The following is a 19,474-nucleotide window of genomic DNA, read 5'->3' on the forward strand; positions in this document are numbered from 1 at the left end:
TTTTTTTTTTAAAAAAAAAACGTGTTTATAATGATAACAGTTTTGAGAGTTTAACTCTTTTCTGGTAGATTATGAAATTTTTACAGATTTATCGCTTACAAATCAGTTTATTCGTATTAAAATTCGTACTTGCTTATCCTCCATTAATTCCAACTTCATCATGAAGTGATCAAAATCAAAGTAAAAATAACAGAAAATCCTTGATCATAAATTGTAGAAAGCAATACACATATGAATTATGAAGAAAGCACATTATAATTCTCATGTTACGTTGTAACTCGAACATAATTTAAAGTGTTATTGTAAAGTTTAGATTAAGGGATTAAATCTGCCCTAATTCTCATTAATCCATATCATTATTTATATGACACACCACTTGTTAACGAGCATTATCCAAACTCATAACGAGCAATTCCTGGAACCGTCACTGCACCACACACTAGTATTGATTCACTTTCAATTTCGGTTTCTCTAAAGCTATTTGGCAGGGCTCACACAATATCGTGTGTTGTGGACTTAATCCATAAATTAGAGTTCGAGATTCATTCACTCTTAAAATCAAGAGTTTACAAGCTCAGGACTTATCCATTCCTAGAATTTCTAAGTTGTGGACTCACTCTATTAGGCGTTTGATGGTTCAATAATATCTATGTACGTACATTAAGATGATTGGTCTCTTCTTTTGCGTTGTTTTAATCTAATATATCCGCCAATATTGACATTATATTGCAAGCAAAATGCGTTGAATATAATTGTATTGTAATATGTTGTAACAATTGTATTGTAAAAGTACATAATATTATATAAACTGTGCAGCGCACAACAATGTCTAAATTAAAGATTATGAACTATTCTATAAATTTATAGTAACAGAAAATTTTATAGTAACAGAAACATTAAGACGTGGTTACTTTGTATGAGTTTCCTCCTATAAATTTGGTTTATTTGTTTAAGGATGTTTCTAGAGTATTTCTTACCTTAAGCTTGTTTCAAGATTTTATTTAAGAAGAATATTCGTATAGAACAACCACACAATTTCTGACTACGTGACATTATTAATTTAACCCAAATTGTTTGTTAGACGTCAGTATATTATGCAAAATATCCAACGTTGAGGATTTTATGCACGTACTCCTTAAGACTAGGATTTGAGGTTTTAATTTTTTGAATTTTTACTAGGTATTTTTTTTAAAAAAATAAATAAATAAAATTATAAATAGACTTTTTTTTTTTTTTTTTTTTTTTTTTTTTGTTTTTTGTTATTATCAATTATCATCTTGATAATTCCTCAATTTAAAAAAAATAAAATTAAAATTATCTTGATTGTTTCTCCATGTATATATATATATTAACTAACCTCTATTAACCAATGTCATTATTCTCTTTTAAAAATTTTGATAATTCCAACGTAACACTATCGATTTTTAATCTATGCCTCCTTTCCAAATTAAGCATCTACTATATTTGGTGATTGTTGGTCTCTTGATGACAATAAAGGGAGGTACAAGCCAAGCTTGTGCAGCTTGCAGGTTCCAACGTCGAAAATGTGCTCCCGATTGTCTATTAGCCCCTTATTTCCCCGCCGATAACCCTAAGATGTTCCAATGTGCCCATCGATTGTACGGAGTGTGTAACATCACCAAAATACTTAAAAAACTAGATACCAAAGACCTAAAGGACGAGGCTATGAAATCTATTATATATGAGTGTGAAATGCGTCAAAGGCATCCTGTTTATGGTTGTTCTTTTGCTATGTGGCAACTTAATGATCGATTGAGTCGACTTCAAGAGGAGCTTTGTTACGTTCAATCGTGGCTAGCTATATTAAAAAATAAAGAACATAGTCTAGGCCATGGCCTTGTAACGGTTGATCCTACCCACCCATCCTCTATCCAACCTTCACAACTTCAACTAGACTCGGCCCCAAATACTAGTTATAACCCGCTTGATCGTCAGTCTAGCGTTGATATGTACTTAGCCCCGAACAAATTTCTTGTAGGTGACAAGGATGTTGCGTTTGCTGAACCAAATGAAGACGTGAAGCCTTCGTTGTTATTGCAACAACAACAACAACAATATGGTGCCAATAATAACTATTGTGTTAATAGTTTTAGTAATAATGAAATGAAACAATTTATGATTTCACAAGGAATTCCTCTACAACAAGAACTTGATGAGATTTCTCATAATCATTATGATGATTTGCCTTTCGATACCATTGCTGATGATCAACAATCATACATCGAATCCAAGGGTGTTTGTGAATCAAGGTATTCGTCTTTTGTATATATGTTGTGCGTATTTTGTCCAACTCATTTCAATAAATTACAATTTTCTAGGGTTATTGGATTGTTTTTTGAATTTAAGATTACGTTCTTTTAACCTTATTAAATCACATATAAATATTTTCTTCGCTTTATAATACTTGCAATTGAGCTATTTAATTTGACACCCAACGTAAGAGGGTTTCTAATATGTAAAGTAATTACTCGTAAAATTAATTTAACCATTAAACCTCTCTAATCTCTATGTTAATAAAGTGGGTGTCAAAGAACTTGATTGCAAGTATTATGAAAGGGTAAGTACTTTTTTCTTCCTGTACAAGTATAACAATCAAGAAAGTTCTTTTTTTTTTTTTTTTCTTTTTTAATTTCCCTCATTTTGTATAAATTCTCATAGTATATTACGAAGTATTTATGTATTTTACCATCCCAAAGTATATTAATGTATTAAATTCTTTTTGATGAGTTCATTTTTATTATGAAACGGGAAGCTTTTTAAATATGTTCATGGGTTTCTCCTCTGATTGCTAATAGGAAGACATATTACTAACAAACTAACAATAGTTTTCATTTCAAATACTACGTACGTAATATAAGTTCAACATAAATATATGTAAAGTCCGCAAAAATAAGTAAAGACCACTACAAAAATAAGTAAAGACCACTACACTTGACAATATTTTATTATTCTCTTAAAACCTTGTGCAAAAGATAGCGTGTCAATTCTAAAACAAAAGGAGTATTATTTTTACTCATTAATAATTCAATGAATATTTATTCGAAATTAATGATTTTGACTGATCAAACATATTTTGTTTAAGTATACTAAATTAATCTTATTTTTTTCCTAATTTTTTTTTAAAGAATATTGTATTTTTAATTACAATGAAGAGATAATACTAGAAGCATATATTTTTCTAAAATTATACTTTTCACAATTATGATAATTATCTGATCTATTTATAGCAAGTTGTAAGTGTTTTTTTATTTTTTCCCTAGAGATTATGTTTTTTGCAATTTTGAAAAATTGATAATTATATATTTTATGGTTGGTTGGACCTTGTACGGCATGGTACAAACTTACAACCAATGTACTTATTTCATACCTATGTAATTCTAGCTCTTACCTTTAGCATTTGATTTTTTTTTTTCTTTTTTAATAGAATTCAAATAAATAAATAAATTAAATAAAATAAAATAAAATAGTTTATCGATAATTATCAAATGTTTATGTTGTGCAGTGCTGAGTCAACAATGAAGGACAGCATACAATCAATGGAAACATTTTCTCAAAATCATGAACTTAAAACTGCTGCTGCATGCTTCAGTCTTACCAGCGTTAATTGATGGATAACAGTACAGGATTAGCTAATAGAGTTTTTTTTATGTTACACTGGAATTTTTATTACACTTTACTAAACTTTTTTAATTTTATTTTTTATTTAATAGAAAGAGGAAATTTTGATTTGGCTTTTCTTTATTTTTCCTTCTAATTTTGGTTTAGGATTTTTTTTTTTAATTAAAGTTTATACATTCTTTTTATGTTTTCCGGATACAATTCGTATTTTTATGCCCCTTATAATTAAATAAATTATTAGGTGCAAATCTTTATTATCAAGTGATGAAATGTTACTCGATGGTAACCTAAATTATGGAAAGTTTAATTCTATTATTTTCTTTTATTACAATCTTTAATTACAATCTAAATCCAAATGGATAGATTAGGGTTCGTTTGGCATCATTGTGGTTTTCTGTTTTTTGGTTTTTTGTTTTTTAAAATCATGTGATATATGTCACATAATGAATCAAAAATTAGTCAAACTTATTAAAACCATGATAATTATGAAAACTGACAACTGAAAAGTAGAAACACCTTTTTCTAGTTTCCTGTTTTTGGTTTTTTGTTTTCAAAAAAACTGAAAACTGAAAACAAAAAACAATGCCAAACAAGCCCTTAATTATTGTATTCTCTTTTGAAAAATAAAAATAAATGTTAAATAATTGCATATCATTAAGAGTTTATGACTATCTTAATGGATCATATAATAGGTGTAATGTATCAATTAAATGAAGAAATAATATACTAGCTTAGTACGAATCAACATCGATTGATTGGGAGTGAGGGATAGCTCAAGTGGTTAAGTTCCCTCCCAATTCCAATAGATGTTGGGATCGATTCTCACCCTGCTCTTGTGGCTCTTTAAACACAAAAAAAAAAAAAAAATATCGATTGATTGGACCGTACATGTAATGTATAAAATGATATTGGAGATCAATCAAGATATGTAAATTGTTTTTGATGTATAAGGATCTCAAATGAAACGGTGCTAGCTAGTACGATTCGATCCTAAATCATGTACGTACTAATGGCTATCATTTTTTGATACTTTGACAACAAATATAATCCAATTTGATTTTAAAAAATAAATACAAAACCAAATTAAATAAAATATGAACTAGCTAGATAATTTTAAGCCAGCCTGGTATCTTTAAGATAACAATAATTAACCTTCGTTTCTCTACCAAATTTAGTAAGAGATTAATGATTTTTGAGAAGAAATTACCAGATTTTGAAATATATTTTGCAATTTGCATTCATCGTCATTAAATCATGTAAATTGCACCTGGTCATCTCAACATTATTGTCACAAAAAACATACCTTATTGTAAATATTTGATCATTAACATTCAAAGGGTAAAATCTTAGGTTACCTTAAATGGCAAATACTTGGTATCTTTATATTCTCACACTCAACAACCCCTGTATTATATAATTAGTACTCCCTCCGTTCTCATTTCAATAAAGCGCAGCATCTTCCCTTTAGCGCCTTTGTATACTTTCAAACAATAAGCTCACCAAAGCATACAAAACACCAATCAAACTCAAAAATGTTGAAAGTTTTCAGTCTTTTAGCTCCTTTTGCAACTACATTACTAATACTATTTAACTCCATTGTGAATTCTCCAGTTAGCCCTGAAACCCAAAACAAAATTGACTCCATTTGTAGGTCTAATGAAGACTATGGGTTTTGTAACAAGGTCTTCCATGCCGATGTCCCAAAACCGGACATGGACTACGTGGGGTTGACGAAGATCACAATCATGGAGGCACGAAGGAACGCCTCGAACACATTGGAATACATAAGGGCTCAAATCCCAGGGGCAAAGGATAAAGAGCTAGACTACTATAAGGTGTGTGAGGATGCATACTTGACTCTTAAGCAAAGTTTTGATCTTGCTTTTGAGGATTTTAATCAAGGTAATTATGAACAGATGATTGCTTATGAATGGGATACGCCTAGGACTCAGGCTAAGTGTGTTACCATTTTTACAGTTCCTACCCATGCTCTTGAAATTCTTAATGAGAGGAATAGGGAGATGAGGATTTTAATTACTATGGCTGTCATAACTGCTACTTATATTGTTACATGATTGTCTCTCAAACAAAGTTTAGGCCGGAAAATCTATCGTGAAGAATAAAAGTCGTTTTCAATTTAGTTTATCTGTCATGTGGTGCTCTTCTTTTAAGTATCGTGTTTCAATTATTTAGTAGCATCATCAAGAAAATTTATAAGTGTATTTCTCTTTTCTTTTTATGATCGTGCATTTTGATTTTTTGCATTATTCACAAACCTCATTTTTAAGTTTTGATTTAAACATTTTTCTTTTAATTAATATATAAATACAAATATAATCACGTAAAATGGTATTGATTTGGTCTCAATATGTTTCTCAAATATCAACTTTTTAAGATTTTATTAAAAATGTTAATGGTAAAGTTGTGCATTAACAAACATAAAAATAATAATGTTTTCAAAAAAAACATAAAAATAATAATGATAAAACTTAATAAAATAGAGGAATTAATATGAAGTAGACAAGTAGTGAAGTACAAAGGAGGAGTTAAAAACAAATGCACATTACTCTTTGCAATTACTAGTTAACTTCTATGATTAAGGTCATAATTATTGTTAATGCAATAAGTTGGAGAAATTATTCTTAAAGTCCTCTATTATTGGATCAATTACATGCAATTTATAAACATTAAATGATAGGTAGACTGTAGGACATATTTGACGATGTTGCATTGAGGAAATAAATTGTAGGATGGTTAGTGTATAAGTTTCGCTTGTCTTAATTTTATAATAACGTTTTATGATGGCCAAAAATAAATAAATACTACTCCGTAGTAAATAAAATAAAAAGCCCTTATACTAACCGAGATACAAATCGTTTGTAGAGGTCATTTAGAATGATAACACAATCCTTCCAAAGTTCCAATATACCCAATTACTGCAAAGACAAATTCATTATACTCTGATACCCCCATGTATCTGCAGTTAACATACCAGACAGCCTGATTCCAGAAAGAGGGCATCCTCTTACAACTACTCATCAGCAAGACAAACTAAAAACGCGCAGCAGACTGTAATATCATGAAACGTAATGAGAGAAAAGTTGAATAGGAGCAAATTTACAAAACTGGTAGTTTTGTCTTGAGTGATTAAGATCAATCATCGGCCTAGCAAAGCAACACGATCCTTCTGCACAGCTTGAGTAAGGTTGATGTCAAAGAGCTCACAGCGTATAGGCATCTCCATTTCATAAAAAGGATTCTTTAGCACATAATCTGTGTATAGCTCATAAACGTACTTCAAGAGAAGCTCCATATGTTGTGTTCCAGGTTCACATACCACAAAGAACTTTGTTCCTGCAAGAAACATCAAAACAACAGAATTTGGACGTAAATAATTATTGTCATGCCCTCTTTAATGGTAATAGATCATTCCCTTTTCAACTGAAAGTTAACAAATTTACGAGGACAAGATTAGACGTCATCGACAAAGATCTTCAATAAACTCTTAGATTACGCCAAGCAACATGTTTATATAAGGCATATATGACACTCGGAAACAGGACATTAGTTAACATTAATGCCTGCAATTTTTGGAAATATGTCAAATATCAGAAATCAATCGTGGATTACAGTTCCGTTGCTTCAAACAGTACCTACCGATGCCCCCAACCACGGACCTAATTTGTCCACCATTACCACCCCAACCCCACTCGCTAAATTGGCAATTAAGTAGAGTGTATATAGAAGGCTGGCAGCTATCCTGAAATCGGCTGAATAGCTTGAAAAAAATACTGATAAATTTTCAAATGTTTTTCTGAAAGCCATGCAACATTGCAAACTTTACCACGGAATAACTAAAGCTATAAGGGCACCCTATCAATCTATCATGAACCTGCACACTTCTCCAAGTTCCAGAAACTAAACACTATAATAGTTGCTAAATCCAAATTCCCACCTAAACACACGAGTGAAATCCTGCTTAAGTAGTTGCTACTCTCAATAACTACAAGTTTCCATCATTCCATGCTTTCAAGAACAACTCCATCCAATCTGAAGTCCTGGAAATGGCGAGTGCAGGAAAAAGTATAAGCCCTATCTAGCAACCTATTAAATCTTTTGAGATTAGACTCCTGGTGTTAGGTTAATCAGAGATAATACAAAAACTGTGGTGCCATAAGATTAAGGTAAATTTAATAATCTTTATCATTGTACTTAGTTGGCCTCATGGTGATTTTAGGCAAACACATCAAGGTTCAATATGGTCAATGTCTCGTTCAACACACTGTCTCTCTCCCCCCCTCCCCTCTCTCCCCCAAACACCCCTAAATCATTATGCCCTTTTCAAATTCACAAACGATGCCGCTCATTCCTATAGGTTACAAAAACCCATAGATAACAGAGACTAAACATCTACCAACCAATCTACATGAGCATCACATGTTCCTACTATGCAATTCTTGATGCATCGTATGTTTCATGCTATGAATCACACATTCACACTACGAAGCACACACTTACCCTCTCACTATGTGAACATAGTTACGTTTTAGTACGTTAAAAATGATAAGAGTGAATATTGGTGAGATCGAAAGTAGTGTATACTAGTATATGTTGTGTTCTGGGTTCACATAAAACAAAGAAATTTGTTCCCACAAGAAACATAAAAACAATACATTTTGGACGTCAAAGGTAATAAATCATGCCCTCGTCAATGGTAATAAATTCAAAAGGCCATGTTTGGACATCATCAACAAGGATGTTCAGTAGATTCTTGGATCACTCCAAGAAACATGTTTATATAAGGCACATGCGACACTAAGATACAGGATGGTAATTAATACTTAATGCCAGCCATTTTTGGAATTATCAGCAATCGATCGTAGATTACATTTCCATTGCTTTAAACAGTACCTACCAATGCTCTCAACCACACCCTCACAGACCTAGCCAGTTCACCCTTACCACCCCAACCTCACTCACCAAATTGGCAATTAAGTAGAGTGTATATAGAAAAAGGCAGCTATCCCAAAAACAGCAATGCTGAAATCATATACTCAAATGCATGAAGAAATTCGATACATATTTTTAAATGATTCTCTGAAAGCAAATCAAAGTTGCAAACTTTCCTACGTAATAACTACCACTACAAGCTTCAATGCCCCTATCATGACTCTGCACTTCTCCGAGCTTCAGAAAAACTAAACACTACAGTAGTTTCCAAATCCCAGTTTCCTGCTAAACACATGAGCAAAATCCTGCTTGACTAGTTGATACTCTTAGTAATTACAGGAGTCTAGAACCATAATTGACAGTAAAACCACTCTATTATTAGCTAGGGTACGTTCCATGCTTTCAAGAATAGCTTCATCCAATCTAAATTCCTGGTAATGACGAGTGCAGGAAAAAGCATAAGCCCTATCTAACAACCTCTAACATTAGATCTCTTGTGATTAAAACCCTAATGCTAGTTAATCAGAGATAATACAAAAACAGTGGTGCCATAAGTTTCAAGGTTAATCTGATGATCTTTATCATTGTACTTTATAGGTCTCATGATGATCTTAGGCAAAAACATCCAGGTTCAATTTGATAATGTCTCCCTCAACACTCTCCCCCTCCACCTAAACACCCCTAAATCATTATGCCCTATTCATTTTCCTGGATGATGCCACTCATTGCTATTAGATCACAAAACCCCAGAGATAACAGAAACTACCCATCTGCAATTAAAAGAAAAATCAATGCTCCTCTTAACTTCCCTAACATCTAAGCCACAGAGATAAACGTATCAAACAAACAAAAGCTTTGTACTCCACCCCTAATGAATCACAAACGAATACTTTCACGTTCAATCTTATAGCAAGCCAAATGATAGGTTTTCCAATACAAATCTAAATCAAGTGCATTGCAAGATTTTCACAACAAAATCTAAAACTAATTCCATCCCGCTCTACGAAAAGATCGAATTGGCAATAAATTCTAGTCCTTTTTTTATTGTCTTTCATAACCAATACTGTCAATAACGAGCCACAATCACACTCACTCCATATTCACATCTCCAAATTGTACTCACAAACCCCTTAAAACAAAAGATCAACACAATTGACAAAACCAATTTCCATCAAAACATGAAATTGAATATTCCATACAAAAATAACCGGAGTAAAGATTCTACCAGTGAGAGATTGGAAGCAATGAAGATCAAAGGTATCAGCTTCGAGAAGTTCAACCCCAAAACAACCCGAAACAGGCGATAATTGCTGAGAAATAGCGTGCATTGAATGCCATAAACTCGCTAATCTCAATGTATCATTCGTGTCCATTCTACCAGCTGATCCATAATCCTAAATTCCACAACAGAATATTCAATAAAGCTTCATTTTTTTTCAAGAACAAAATTACTAATGTGTATAATTACAAAGATAGATGGAAATTAGGAATACCTTGTAGTAAATGAGACCTCCAGATTTGTTGATTATGTATAGGCTATAAATGGCCGCCATTTTTGGATTCCAATTGATCCGGAAAATTCAGACAATAACCCTAATTGCCGAGACCTCAATTCAACCCTAATTTTTCTGGGGTTTAGCTGAGAATTGGAGACGTTTGAAATAAGGAGCGAAATGATGAAATTACAAAGAAATTAATGTGGAGGTCAAGCTTTAAAAGTTGCTGTTAGAATAAGAACTTACAACTTTGATCTCATACCCAGCACCGTGAGTTGTTAAGGAGTGATGATACTTTTTCCGTTTCATTTTGATCTCATACTGTTCATTACGATTGTCAATACATAGTTTTAGTTACTGCGTGTCATCAATAAATTTCTTTAATTATTTATCTCTAATACGTAGTGGAAATTGTGGTATGAGGATAAAAATTTAGACTTTTGCTGTTGAATTCAATTTCTTATTGACGTGTTTGGTATGTGGGAATTAAAGGTAAAATAAGAATTTTATCACAATTATAACATAATCTCATGTTTGTTAAAGTGTGTAGAAATGAGATGATAAGAGTGAAAAAAATAGGTACGAGTAAGAATGTCTTTGTTTCCATGTAATTATGTAAACATTGCCACTAATGAGCACCAGGAAAGGAGTAATGTTTTTTTTTTTTTTTTACAAAGTGAACTAGAAACTAACAAACACAAACACCCTAAAAGGACCAAGAAAGAAACTGGCGATGACGAGCCCGAACTGCCAGCCAATGAGCCGGAGATATCCACGAGCGGGGAACCTTGCTAATTCTGCAAGCCGACAAGTCTTGAAGAACTTCCCTAATTTGATATGTGGCACGCAAGGCCCCACTAGTAGAAAAAGGCTCATTTGCGTCGCTCATTTATAGTGTATTTGCGTCGCTTCTATGAGCGACGCAACTGCTCGCGACGCAAATGATTTAAAAGTCATTTGCGTCGCTCCTAGGCGCGACGCAAATAAGAGTCATTTGCGTCGCTCCTTTATAAAGGAGCGACGCAAATGACTCTTCTGATAAACTTCTTTTTTGTTATTTGCGTCACTCCTAAAATCTACAAATTTTTACCTACACTCTACGGTAGGGAACACTGTCTGCACCCCACTCCGCGCGTGCCCCGTCCCCGCCCTTTTTCATTTATGAATTTTCTGTAAACTTTTTATAATATGTTCATTTCTGTATTGGTAAATGTTCATTTATAAATCATTAGATGTTCATTTTTATAATAAGGAGTTTTTGTTCAAATTAATATATTTTATGAATTGCATTTTAAGAATTTTTTTATCAATAAAAATGAGAGCAAATTTATTTATATGGATTGTTGTGTTCAAATCATTTTTATTATTAGAAGTGTTGCATCATCCAATGTACATTTTTGTTTATTCATGTTTCAATATATGTTCATTTTTGTATCATTAAATGTTCACTTCAAGAGCTATGTGTAAGTTTTATAGTAAGATGTATGCAAATACATACGTCTTAGAATTGTATTTATATAAATAAAGAGTTGTCAAAAATAATTTCCGATATAAAATAAATTCAATTTAATTACAATAATAATGCATTTCCATACAGCTATACTATTACATGTAATTGTTTCGTAAACACGAAAGTGAACATTTCCATCATCCAATGTTCATTTATGTTTAATGTATGTTTTCTGCAGTAAACTATAGGTTTATTGTAGTTGTATTTGAATATAAATGTTGTACACGTGAATTTCAATGATTTTATTCTTTTAAAGACGCTCATATATATTTTAACTAGTGAACATATTTTAAAATTTGTTATTTTGTGTATTTGTAATAATGTTCAATTATGCAATTATAAATGTTCATTTATATATATATTTGTTTTTATGGGATTATAAGTTGTACATGTGACTTTTAATGATTATCAATGTTTTGTAGTTTCATAAATAATGTTCGATTATGTAACTATAGATGATCATATATATATTTTTACATATGGTAATTTAACTGTAATTGATCAAATGCATTATTGTGGCTAACCATTATTGCTGCTGTATGTGTTCATTTGTTACATGTTTAATTATTGCAGTGGGAAAAAGAGAATGCTGTTATTTTTGAAGAAGCAAGTCAGTTTGATTTTTGGGGAAAACAATTTCCTTCTGAAGATGATGCATATGAAATGTATAATGAGTATGCTTTTATGAATTGAAAGGTTTTGGAATCAGAGTTGGGAGTAGTAAGAGGCAAAGGGATGACTCATTTTCTATGAAAATATATATTTGTTCAAATGAGGATTGTTAGAAAGATAATAAGTGTAGAAATATTATGTCCTATGAGAGACTTGATACAAGAACTGAATGTTTAGCTTTTGTACAATTTTCTATTGATAGTGTCAAATATTCTAATATATATAGTTAGTGAATAATGGTTCAAAGTCGACAATTGTAAATGCTCTACCACAAATTCAAGTTGTTATGAATATTTTGTTTTTTGTTTATGAACATATTGTTTTCCTAATATGAACATTATATAAGTCGTCAAAAAATATGAACATTATATATACTTTGGGAAAAAAAGTTTATTTCCTTTTAAATGTTTGCTTTTGAAGGATGTGATTTGTAATAATACTTTAGGAAAAAAAAAGTTTATTTCCTTCTTATTCAAATCAAATAGAAATTTATATCACCAAAAATTAAAATATTGGATATTAAAATATACAACACAATTCCACACATGTTATTATACATACTGAATTCTCGATCCAAAATTGAAAAATACAAGCTCGTGTTATTGGTTCATGTTGCGCAAATCCATGTCTTCTTGATTAATTTCCTTATTTTTGTCGTCTTCTTTTTTCTCCTTGCTATTATATGGTGTAAGTAACTCACTATATCTATGATTCTTTGTTTAACTAATAGACAAAAACAAATGAATTTTTAGTTAGATTTGAGCAAGAATACGTGTTGAAATGAACCAATTTTCATATGAATATGAATATGAATAGTAGAACAATTGAAATGATCGATATATATGGAAATGAACATATATTAATAAATAAATGAACATATAATAGTATAGATATGATCATCCATTAATATGGAAATGAACAACTCTTAATACATAAATGAAAATAATTAGATAATTGAATATTAAAATGACCATCTATTAATATATAAATCAACATGCATTAGTTTAAAAATGCCTATGAAAGATATCAATCAATGAACATGAAATACAAATGAACATTCATCAGAATAATTTTCCACTCCAAACTATGAAAAAGAATGAACATTAATACAATGACTATGTAGTTATATATATATATATATATATATATATATATATATATATATATATATATATATATATATATATATATATATATATATATATATATATATATATATATATATATATATATATATATATATATATATATATACACACACACATTTGTATTAATCATCTATTAACATGTGAATGATTGCATACTAATATACAAATGAACATCTATCAAAATGGAAAAGAACTAACATTTATTAAATAAAAAAACCCACTACGAACTAGTTTAATTAATGCTTACTTTTCTCCAGATTTTTTATGTTCTTCTCTAAAACTATTTCCTTCGTACTGCAATAAAAATGAACATTCATCAAACACCTTTGATATTCTAATAATCGTATATTAATATGTGAAATTGTGAATGACCATGTATTATTATGTGATTGAACATTTACCAAAATAAAAACGAACATTCATCAAAATAACTCTCCACTTCAAACTATGAAAAATTGAACATTATTACACGAATGACTATAAATTATTAAATACATATGAATTGAATGAACATTTGTATTAAATAAATGAGAGTTTTTTCGGAAAAAAAATTAAAAAAAAAAACATGTGAATGATAGTATACTAATGTATAAATGAGCATTTATCAAAATGGAAATGAACATTCATCAAAAGAAAAATTTCACTACGAATTAATTTTATTAATACTTACATTTTTTCAGAATCTTTGTTTTCCTTCTCTGGAATCGTTTTCTTCGTTGTACCAAAAAAAAAAAAAATAATAATGTAATGATTTGATTTACTAGTTTTTGAACAAAAGTTACTAAAACTATAGTAAATACTTACATGATGCATTTTCCACAGTTGATGTTTCAATAATTGTTTTGAAATACAATCACAACAAAAATAACCTAGGTTTCATACTCTTTTTTGAACCAAATATGAACAAAACCACTTATTCTTCGAATTTCAATCTTGTTTTGTTGAATTTTGTAGTGATTGAACAATTTTTATTGATAATTTGTCTCAAATTCGTAGAAATTTTGGGTTTGAAAAAGTAGATCAATGGGTTTAGTGAGAGAAAATGGGTAAGGAGAGAGAAAATGAAATGAAATGAAATAAAATGCTGATTTGAATTTTAATTTTTAATTTTTTTTTTTTTTTATTATCTATAGGTGGGTAAAAAGTGTGGTTACTATTCAGTTACTACACAATTACAGAAAATGGAATTGTTGGGTTTGTTTATGCATTGTTTAGGGTGGGGGTGGGGGTGGGGGGGGGGGGTGGTGTAGGGATAGATAGCCACACTAGAGTCTAGGAGTATATAATTACCCAAAATCTGGTATAAATGAATTTCCCTAAAAACCCAACATGTTCCTATTATCTTTTAACATTCCAAGCTCCATAAGTAATGTTAGTAACCACTAAGTGTATATTATTCCTTACATGTTCTCATCTACCCCGTATTATCCAAATAAAAAGATATTGACATATTTTTTTTGTATTTTCAAATGCGAATCCCCAATGCTCAAACTCTCGTTCAGTCGTTCCAACATATCAAAAGACAATCACCTCCTATAAATTAAGTACAAACTTACAATACCAATAACCAGTATGTGTATCTCATATATTTATCGAAAGGTTAATAGGGTGCTCAACTGCTCATAATACATATGTTCGACCAAAACAATAATTACATAAACAATCTCTAATTCTATGTCCAAACCTAACACAATAACAAATTAACTATAGTCTCTCTCCTCAAATTTCGATTGAGGGGCCTTAACAAAGCCACGCCTTGAACTTGAACAATTCATTCTCCATTTCACCCTTTTTCATTCCCTTTATATTTTGGCGCTCACATTATACTTTACTCGTCGACCCACCCAACTACCTTCCCTCTCCTCTCTTCTTCAACACTCATTTCCACCGTTTTCCGACAACAATGGCAGACCCACAATCTCCAATGGTTGAAATCAACGGTTTAGAATTCACCTACCCTGGAATCGACGGTCACCCTCCTCCCGGGTCCACCCCTTTAATCCAGGATTTCTCTTTATCCCTTTTTCCCGGTGATCGTTGTCTTCTCGTCGGTGCTAATGGCGCAGGTTTCATCTCTTTCTCTCTCCTCCATTGATTTTTCCTTCATTTTTTTTGTGGGGTTTTTGAATTTTGTGTTTTTTGCAATAGGGAAGACGACAATTCTGAAGATATTAGGAGGGAAGCATATGGTTGAGCCTCATATGGTTCGGGTTCTTGGCCGATCTGCTTTTCATGATACTAATTTGACTTCTTCTGGTGATTTGTGTTATCTTGGTGGAGAGGTTTGTCTTTTGATTTCACTCCCTATTTTTATTCAATTTCCTGGGTAGTTGGTTTGTGGGGTGGTTCTTGGATGTTTGCTTTATTTGCTGTTTGATTATGTGTGTTGGTTTATCGATGTCGAATTTGAAATCAAAGCATTTTCTGTCTTATATGCAGTTTGTTCATGATTGTTGTGATTTGTGAGTTGTGATCATATAGTTCTATCTACTGGAATATATAGTGAATTTTGTTTAAAAAAAGTTTGCAATTTGATTTTATATGGACTAATCTAGATATGCATTACTCTTACATCATAATTCCAATAACATTAGCATTTTCGAGTAGTTGGTGTATTGAGATTGTGGCATGATTGGATCAATTTTATTGTTTGTGATTAATGATCAATATATGTTGTTTTTGGGCATTGGATATGTAGCTACCTTTATGTTTTATAGCCAAATTGGATGGTAGACCACGCTAGTTATACTTCAGTTTTCAGTTATGATGGCTACTTAGATGCCTATACCCCTTTTGAATGCATTTAGACATACTTGAAAGTCTTGAAATAGCTATATTCTGTTAACTTATGGGGTTATTATTGTCTGTGTAGTGGAAGCGAGATGTTGCTTTTGCTGGATTTGAGGTTTCTATACAGATAGATGTTTCTGCTGAGAAAATGATATTTGGAGTTGGGGGTGTAGATCCTGCAAGAAGGGCTGAACTAATAAAGGTATGTTGAGAAAAATATATTATGTTCGATAAGTTTGTAATGCTGCATGTTTTTTAGTTAATACCAATGGGAATAGTGTTGAGGTAACACATATTAGCACAGTATTAGTATTGGAATCTTCAATGTCTTGCAGAAAATCATTAATGAGAACATATAAAATCTCCATAAAAAGGGAGTTCATTAAAAATACGATCTTAGTTGGATGATGAACTTTACATCTTAAACCGTTTAGTTTGAAGGTCATGATTCCCCTGGTTGTTTATTGCACCGCACCTTCTTATACTAGAACCAGAGCAACAGATCATTACCAACCTTGCAACTCGCATAGATGATTGAAAACTCTCCTTTTGGCTACTGTCATTACAAATCATTGCAATACATGAGCTAGATATAGATCTGTGCAACAAGCATGTTGGCAGTTGTTGCCCTCCACATCTAGCAACCTCATTATCATTCTGCAGTTCTTCTCATTCCTTTTCTTGGAATCCAAGGATGAGAGGATGAATCAACTCTTGAGGAACTTAATTCATCTATGCATCTATAAAACTAGCTTTCTCCACCAGTTGATGATAGTCCGTAGCCCTTTGATCTTCTTTTTTCTCCCCATTGTCATGTAAAATTCTTCTTGTTGCTCTGCAAAATTTAAGAGACTGTTAACAAATGCTTGTTGTATGAATTTGTGAATTCTTCTTGTAGTGTGCTTTTAGTGCTCTTGATTTTATCACTGTGTGACTTCCAAATTCAGGGTGATTTTTTTCATTGTAATATTAAATAGTGAATAGTACATGTCCAATGATATGATTAGGGAAGAAGAAATCTTCCAATGTTCAGAACTTCAGATCTAGGGTCTAGTAACCATATAACTTCTCTAGTTCTCTCCCCAGAGATTTTCGATTCTCTTTTGGTTTTGACAGAGGAGGAATTCCATATTTTTCCCCTTTCTCTTAATCTGCTCAAAATCCAAACTAATTTTGCCGGGTCAAGCATAAGATCATCCTTTTCAGTTTCATTGTCTAGTGCATATCGAATGAAGCATTGTCCACATAATTCTTGTAAATGCCAGCATGCCTCCAATGCCAAATGTCTACTTTTTCAGAAGCATTTACTTGGCATCGGTTGCACTTTACCAGATCGCCTCCTGTTCAGTTGTTAATAATCTATTCTTTCAGTGTATACCTATAGATTTTCCGTATCACAAGTATGGTAAACTTAATTTATTCTTAGGGTGAGAATGAGATGTGATGTCCAATTAGGATAAAACAAGAAGCCTGCATGGCTGCATCAGAATTGGAATTTGGTGAAAACAATTAAACTGACCTGAGGGTGGGTCTTTTAGAAAAGGTCTGTCTCCGAGTGACCAATACCTCCTCTCTTAGAGCAAGCATATAGGTGACCAAAGGACATAGTCACCAATTCTTTGGTGGATTACTGAGTAGACAATAGAAATGAATAAACTAATAAAGAGAAGTGTGACCCAAGCGAAAATTGTCCAGCATCCTCTCATATTTTCCCTAAAACTATTGGTGACTTAGCCTCTTGATCTAGATGGATATTCTCTATGGGTGTCCAACTCTAAATTTAAATTGAAGCTTCTCATTGTCTACAAACCAGTCAATTAAGAAATTTTAGATCAAGCATTTAGAGTAAGATGTGTGATCAGTTGGCCAGAAAAAATGTTTTTGGGTTGGATCCTTCTTTATCCTAGTTTACTGCTTCCCTTCACTTAAATTTACTATGCTAGAAGAGATGATAATTATATGCCACGCCTGCTTGGTTCAGTATTCCAGTATTTTAATAATGTCCGTTTAATCTATTCCCTTTGCCTTTTTAAAAAAGAAACTAAAAACATAATAAAATGGAATGGCAGTGACATGTTGGACTGTTTTTTGGTCATTAGGTGCTGGACATTGATCTGTCTTGGAGGATGCACAAAGTATCTGATGGTCAGAGAAGACGAGTTCAAATCTGTATGGGTCTTCTCAAGCCATTTAAGGTATATGTTGGCTTGCAGTTGCTTGAGCTCAGATTTTTTCCAAGGGCAGTACCTGGATGATATGCTTTGTTGAGCTAAACCTTGTCCTGTTTATCCAGGTTCTTCTTCTTGATGAGATCACAGTTGACCTTGATGTGCTGGGAAGAGCTGACCTTCTTAAGTTTCTCATCAAGGAATGTGAAGAGAGAGGTGCTATAATCATCTATGCGACACATATATTTGATGGGCTCGAGAACTGGCCAACACATATTGTGGGTTAAGTTAATCTCTGGTATATTTTGTGATTAATCCATGTTTTAATTGATTTCTATAATCTGACTAAATGTATTCTCTGCAGGTGTATGTGGCTCGCGGAAAGTTACAATTATCATTACCCATGGAAAAAGTTAAGGAGATGTCAAATTTGTCATTAATGGTAAGTCCTCCAACAGCCCCCCACCCCCTCCCTCCGCCGTAAAGTTTTAAGTATAATACTAGGCTCCTTGTAAGCTGTATGAAGTAACACTCTTTATTCTGGTATGCTTGCAGAGGACAGTGGAGAGTTGGCTGAGGAAAGAACGAGATGAGGAGAGAAAAAGGAGGAAAGAAAGAAAAGCAAATGGCCTCCCAGAATTTGAGAAGCGTATTGAAGGCACTCGTGTCATTGGTGATCCTGCTCATGCTGCTGCTCGTGTAACGAACAATGGATGGGCTGCAGGAAGGCTGCATTCCACCCTTGCTGGTGAAGACAACTTCACCTTCAGCTCAAACAGAGTCCTAAGACAATAGTTTTTTACATCAATAACTGTAAGTTATTAAACTTATCAGGTTTAAAGTTATACTACTATTACTTCATCAAACAATTTACAGGCCATAGCTAGCATTTGAGTTTTGGACTGAATACGTTTAGCATTCAGGAGTTTTTATACTATTACTGTTGTACCAACTTGTACGCGTAAACTTGCACAGTTTCGGGTCAAAATTTATTTTTGTATAGGAAAGCGTTCTAATGAAAGAGTCCATTTTACTTCCTCTTTGCAGTTTGTATTTGAAATTGAGAATGTAAGCACTTTGACACTTTCCAAACCATAGCCA

The 19,474-nt window shown here is 32.1% G+C and overlaps 4 protein-coding genes across 4 annotated transcripts; 3 read left to right on the forward strand and 1 right to left on the reverse strand.

The window, feature by feature from the left end:
• The first annotated feature begins 1,431 nt into the window (after positions 1-1,431).
• Positions 1,432-3,629, forward strand: LOC145627511 (uncharacterized). The gene is made up of 2 exons (XM_081679896.1): positions 1,432-2,270; positions 3,524-3,629. Exons 1-2 carry the CDS (start codon positions 1,432-1,434, stop codon positions 3,627-3,629), a joined length of 945 nt encoding a protein of 314 aa, XP_081536022.1.
• A 1,542-nt stretch (positions 3,630-5,171) lies between these two features.
• Positions 5,172-5,714, forward strand: LOC145627512 (uncharacterized). Its single transcript, XM_081679897.1, has one exon. The coding sequence runs from the start codon at positions 5,172-5,174 to the stop codon at positions 5,712-5,714; it is 543 nt and encodes a 180-aa protein (XP_081536023.1).
• A 755-nt stretch (positions 5,715-6,469) lies between these two features.
• Positions 6,470-10,396, reverse strand: LOC145626396 (uncharacterized). The gene is made up of 3 exons (XM_081678824.1): positions 10,083-10,396; positions 9,815-9,983; positions 6,470-6,993 (listed from the first exon to the last, which is right to left on the reverse strand). The coding sequence occupies exons 1-3, from the start codon at positions 10,140-10,142 to the stop codon at positions 6,797-6,799; spliced, it is 426 nt and encodes a 141-aa protein (XP_081534950.1). The 5' UTR covers positions 10,143-10,396; the 3' UTR covers positions 6,470-6,796.
• Positions 10,397-15,188: 4,792 nt separating this feature from the next.
• On the forward strand, positions 15,189-19,413 carry LOC145628636 (ABC transporter I family member 20-like). The gene is made up of 7 exons (XM_081680987.1): positions 15,189-15,481; positions 15,564-15,697; positions 16,288-16,407; positions 18,305-18,400; positions 18,499-18,651; positions 18,738-18,815; positions 18,929-19,413. Exons 1-7 carry the CDS (start codon positions 15,319-15,321, stop codon positions 19,166-19,168), a joined length of 984 nt encoding a protein of 327 aa, XP_081537113.1. The 5' UTR covers positions 15,189-15,318; the 3' UTR covers positions 19,169-19,413.
• The last annotated feature ends 61 nt before the right edge of the window (positions 19,414-19,474 follow it).

The sequence above is a fragment of the Chenopodium album genome, chromosome 4 (genome assembly GCF_948465745.1).
Source record: "Chenopodium album chromosome 4, dcCheAlbu1.1, whole genome shotgun sequence".
Classification (NCBI taxonomy): Eukaryota; Viridiplantae; Streptophyta; class Magnoliopsida; order Caryophyllales; family Amaranthaceae; genus Chenopodium; species Chenopodium album.

Bases quoted from the DNA above. Each gene is read 5' to 3' on its own strand.
- LOC145626396 (XM_081678824.1), bottom strand. From the start codon at position 10,142: ATGGCGGCCATTTATAGCCTATACATAATCAACAAATCTGGAGGTCTC. The intron at 9,984-10,082 runs GTATTCCTAATT...TGTGGAATTTAG, and splicing joins GAGGTCTCATTTACTACAAG to GATTATGGATCAGCTGGTAG. The intron at 6,994-9,814 runs GTAGAATCTTTA...TGTTTCTTGCAG, and splicing joins TTGCTTCCAATCTCTCACTG to GAACAAAGTTCTTTGTGGTA.
- LOC145628636 (XM_081680987.1), top strand. From the start codon at position 15,319: ATGGCAGACCCACAATCTCCAATGGTTGAAATCAACGGTTTAGAATTC. The intron at 15,482-15,563 runs GTTTCATCTCTT...TTTTTGCAATAG, and splicing joins CGTCGGTGCTAATGGCGCAG to GGAAGACGACAATTCTGAAG. The intron at 16,408-18,304 runs GTATGTTGAGAA...TTTGGTCATTAG, and splicing joins GAAGGGCTGAACTAATAAAG to GTGCTGGACATTGATCTGTC.
- LOC145627511 (XM_081679896.1), top strand. From the start codon at position 1,432: ATGCCTCCTTTCCAAATTAAGCATCTACTATATTTGGTGATTGTTGGT. The intron at 2,271-3,523 runs GTATTCGTCTTT...TATGTTGTGCAG, and splicing joins AAGGGTGTTTGTGAATCAAG to TGCTGAGTCAACAATGAAGG.
- LOC145627512 (XM_081679897.1), top strand. From the start codon at position 5,172: ATGTTGAAAGTTTTCAGTCTTTTAGCTCCTTTTGCAACTACATTACTA.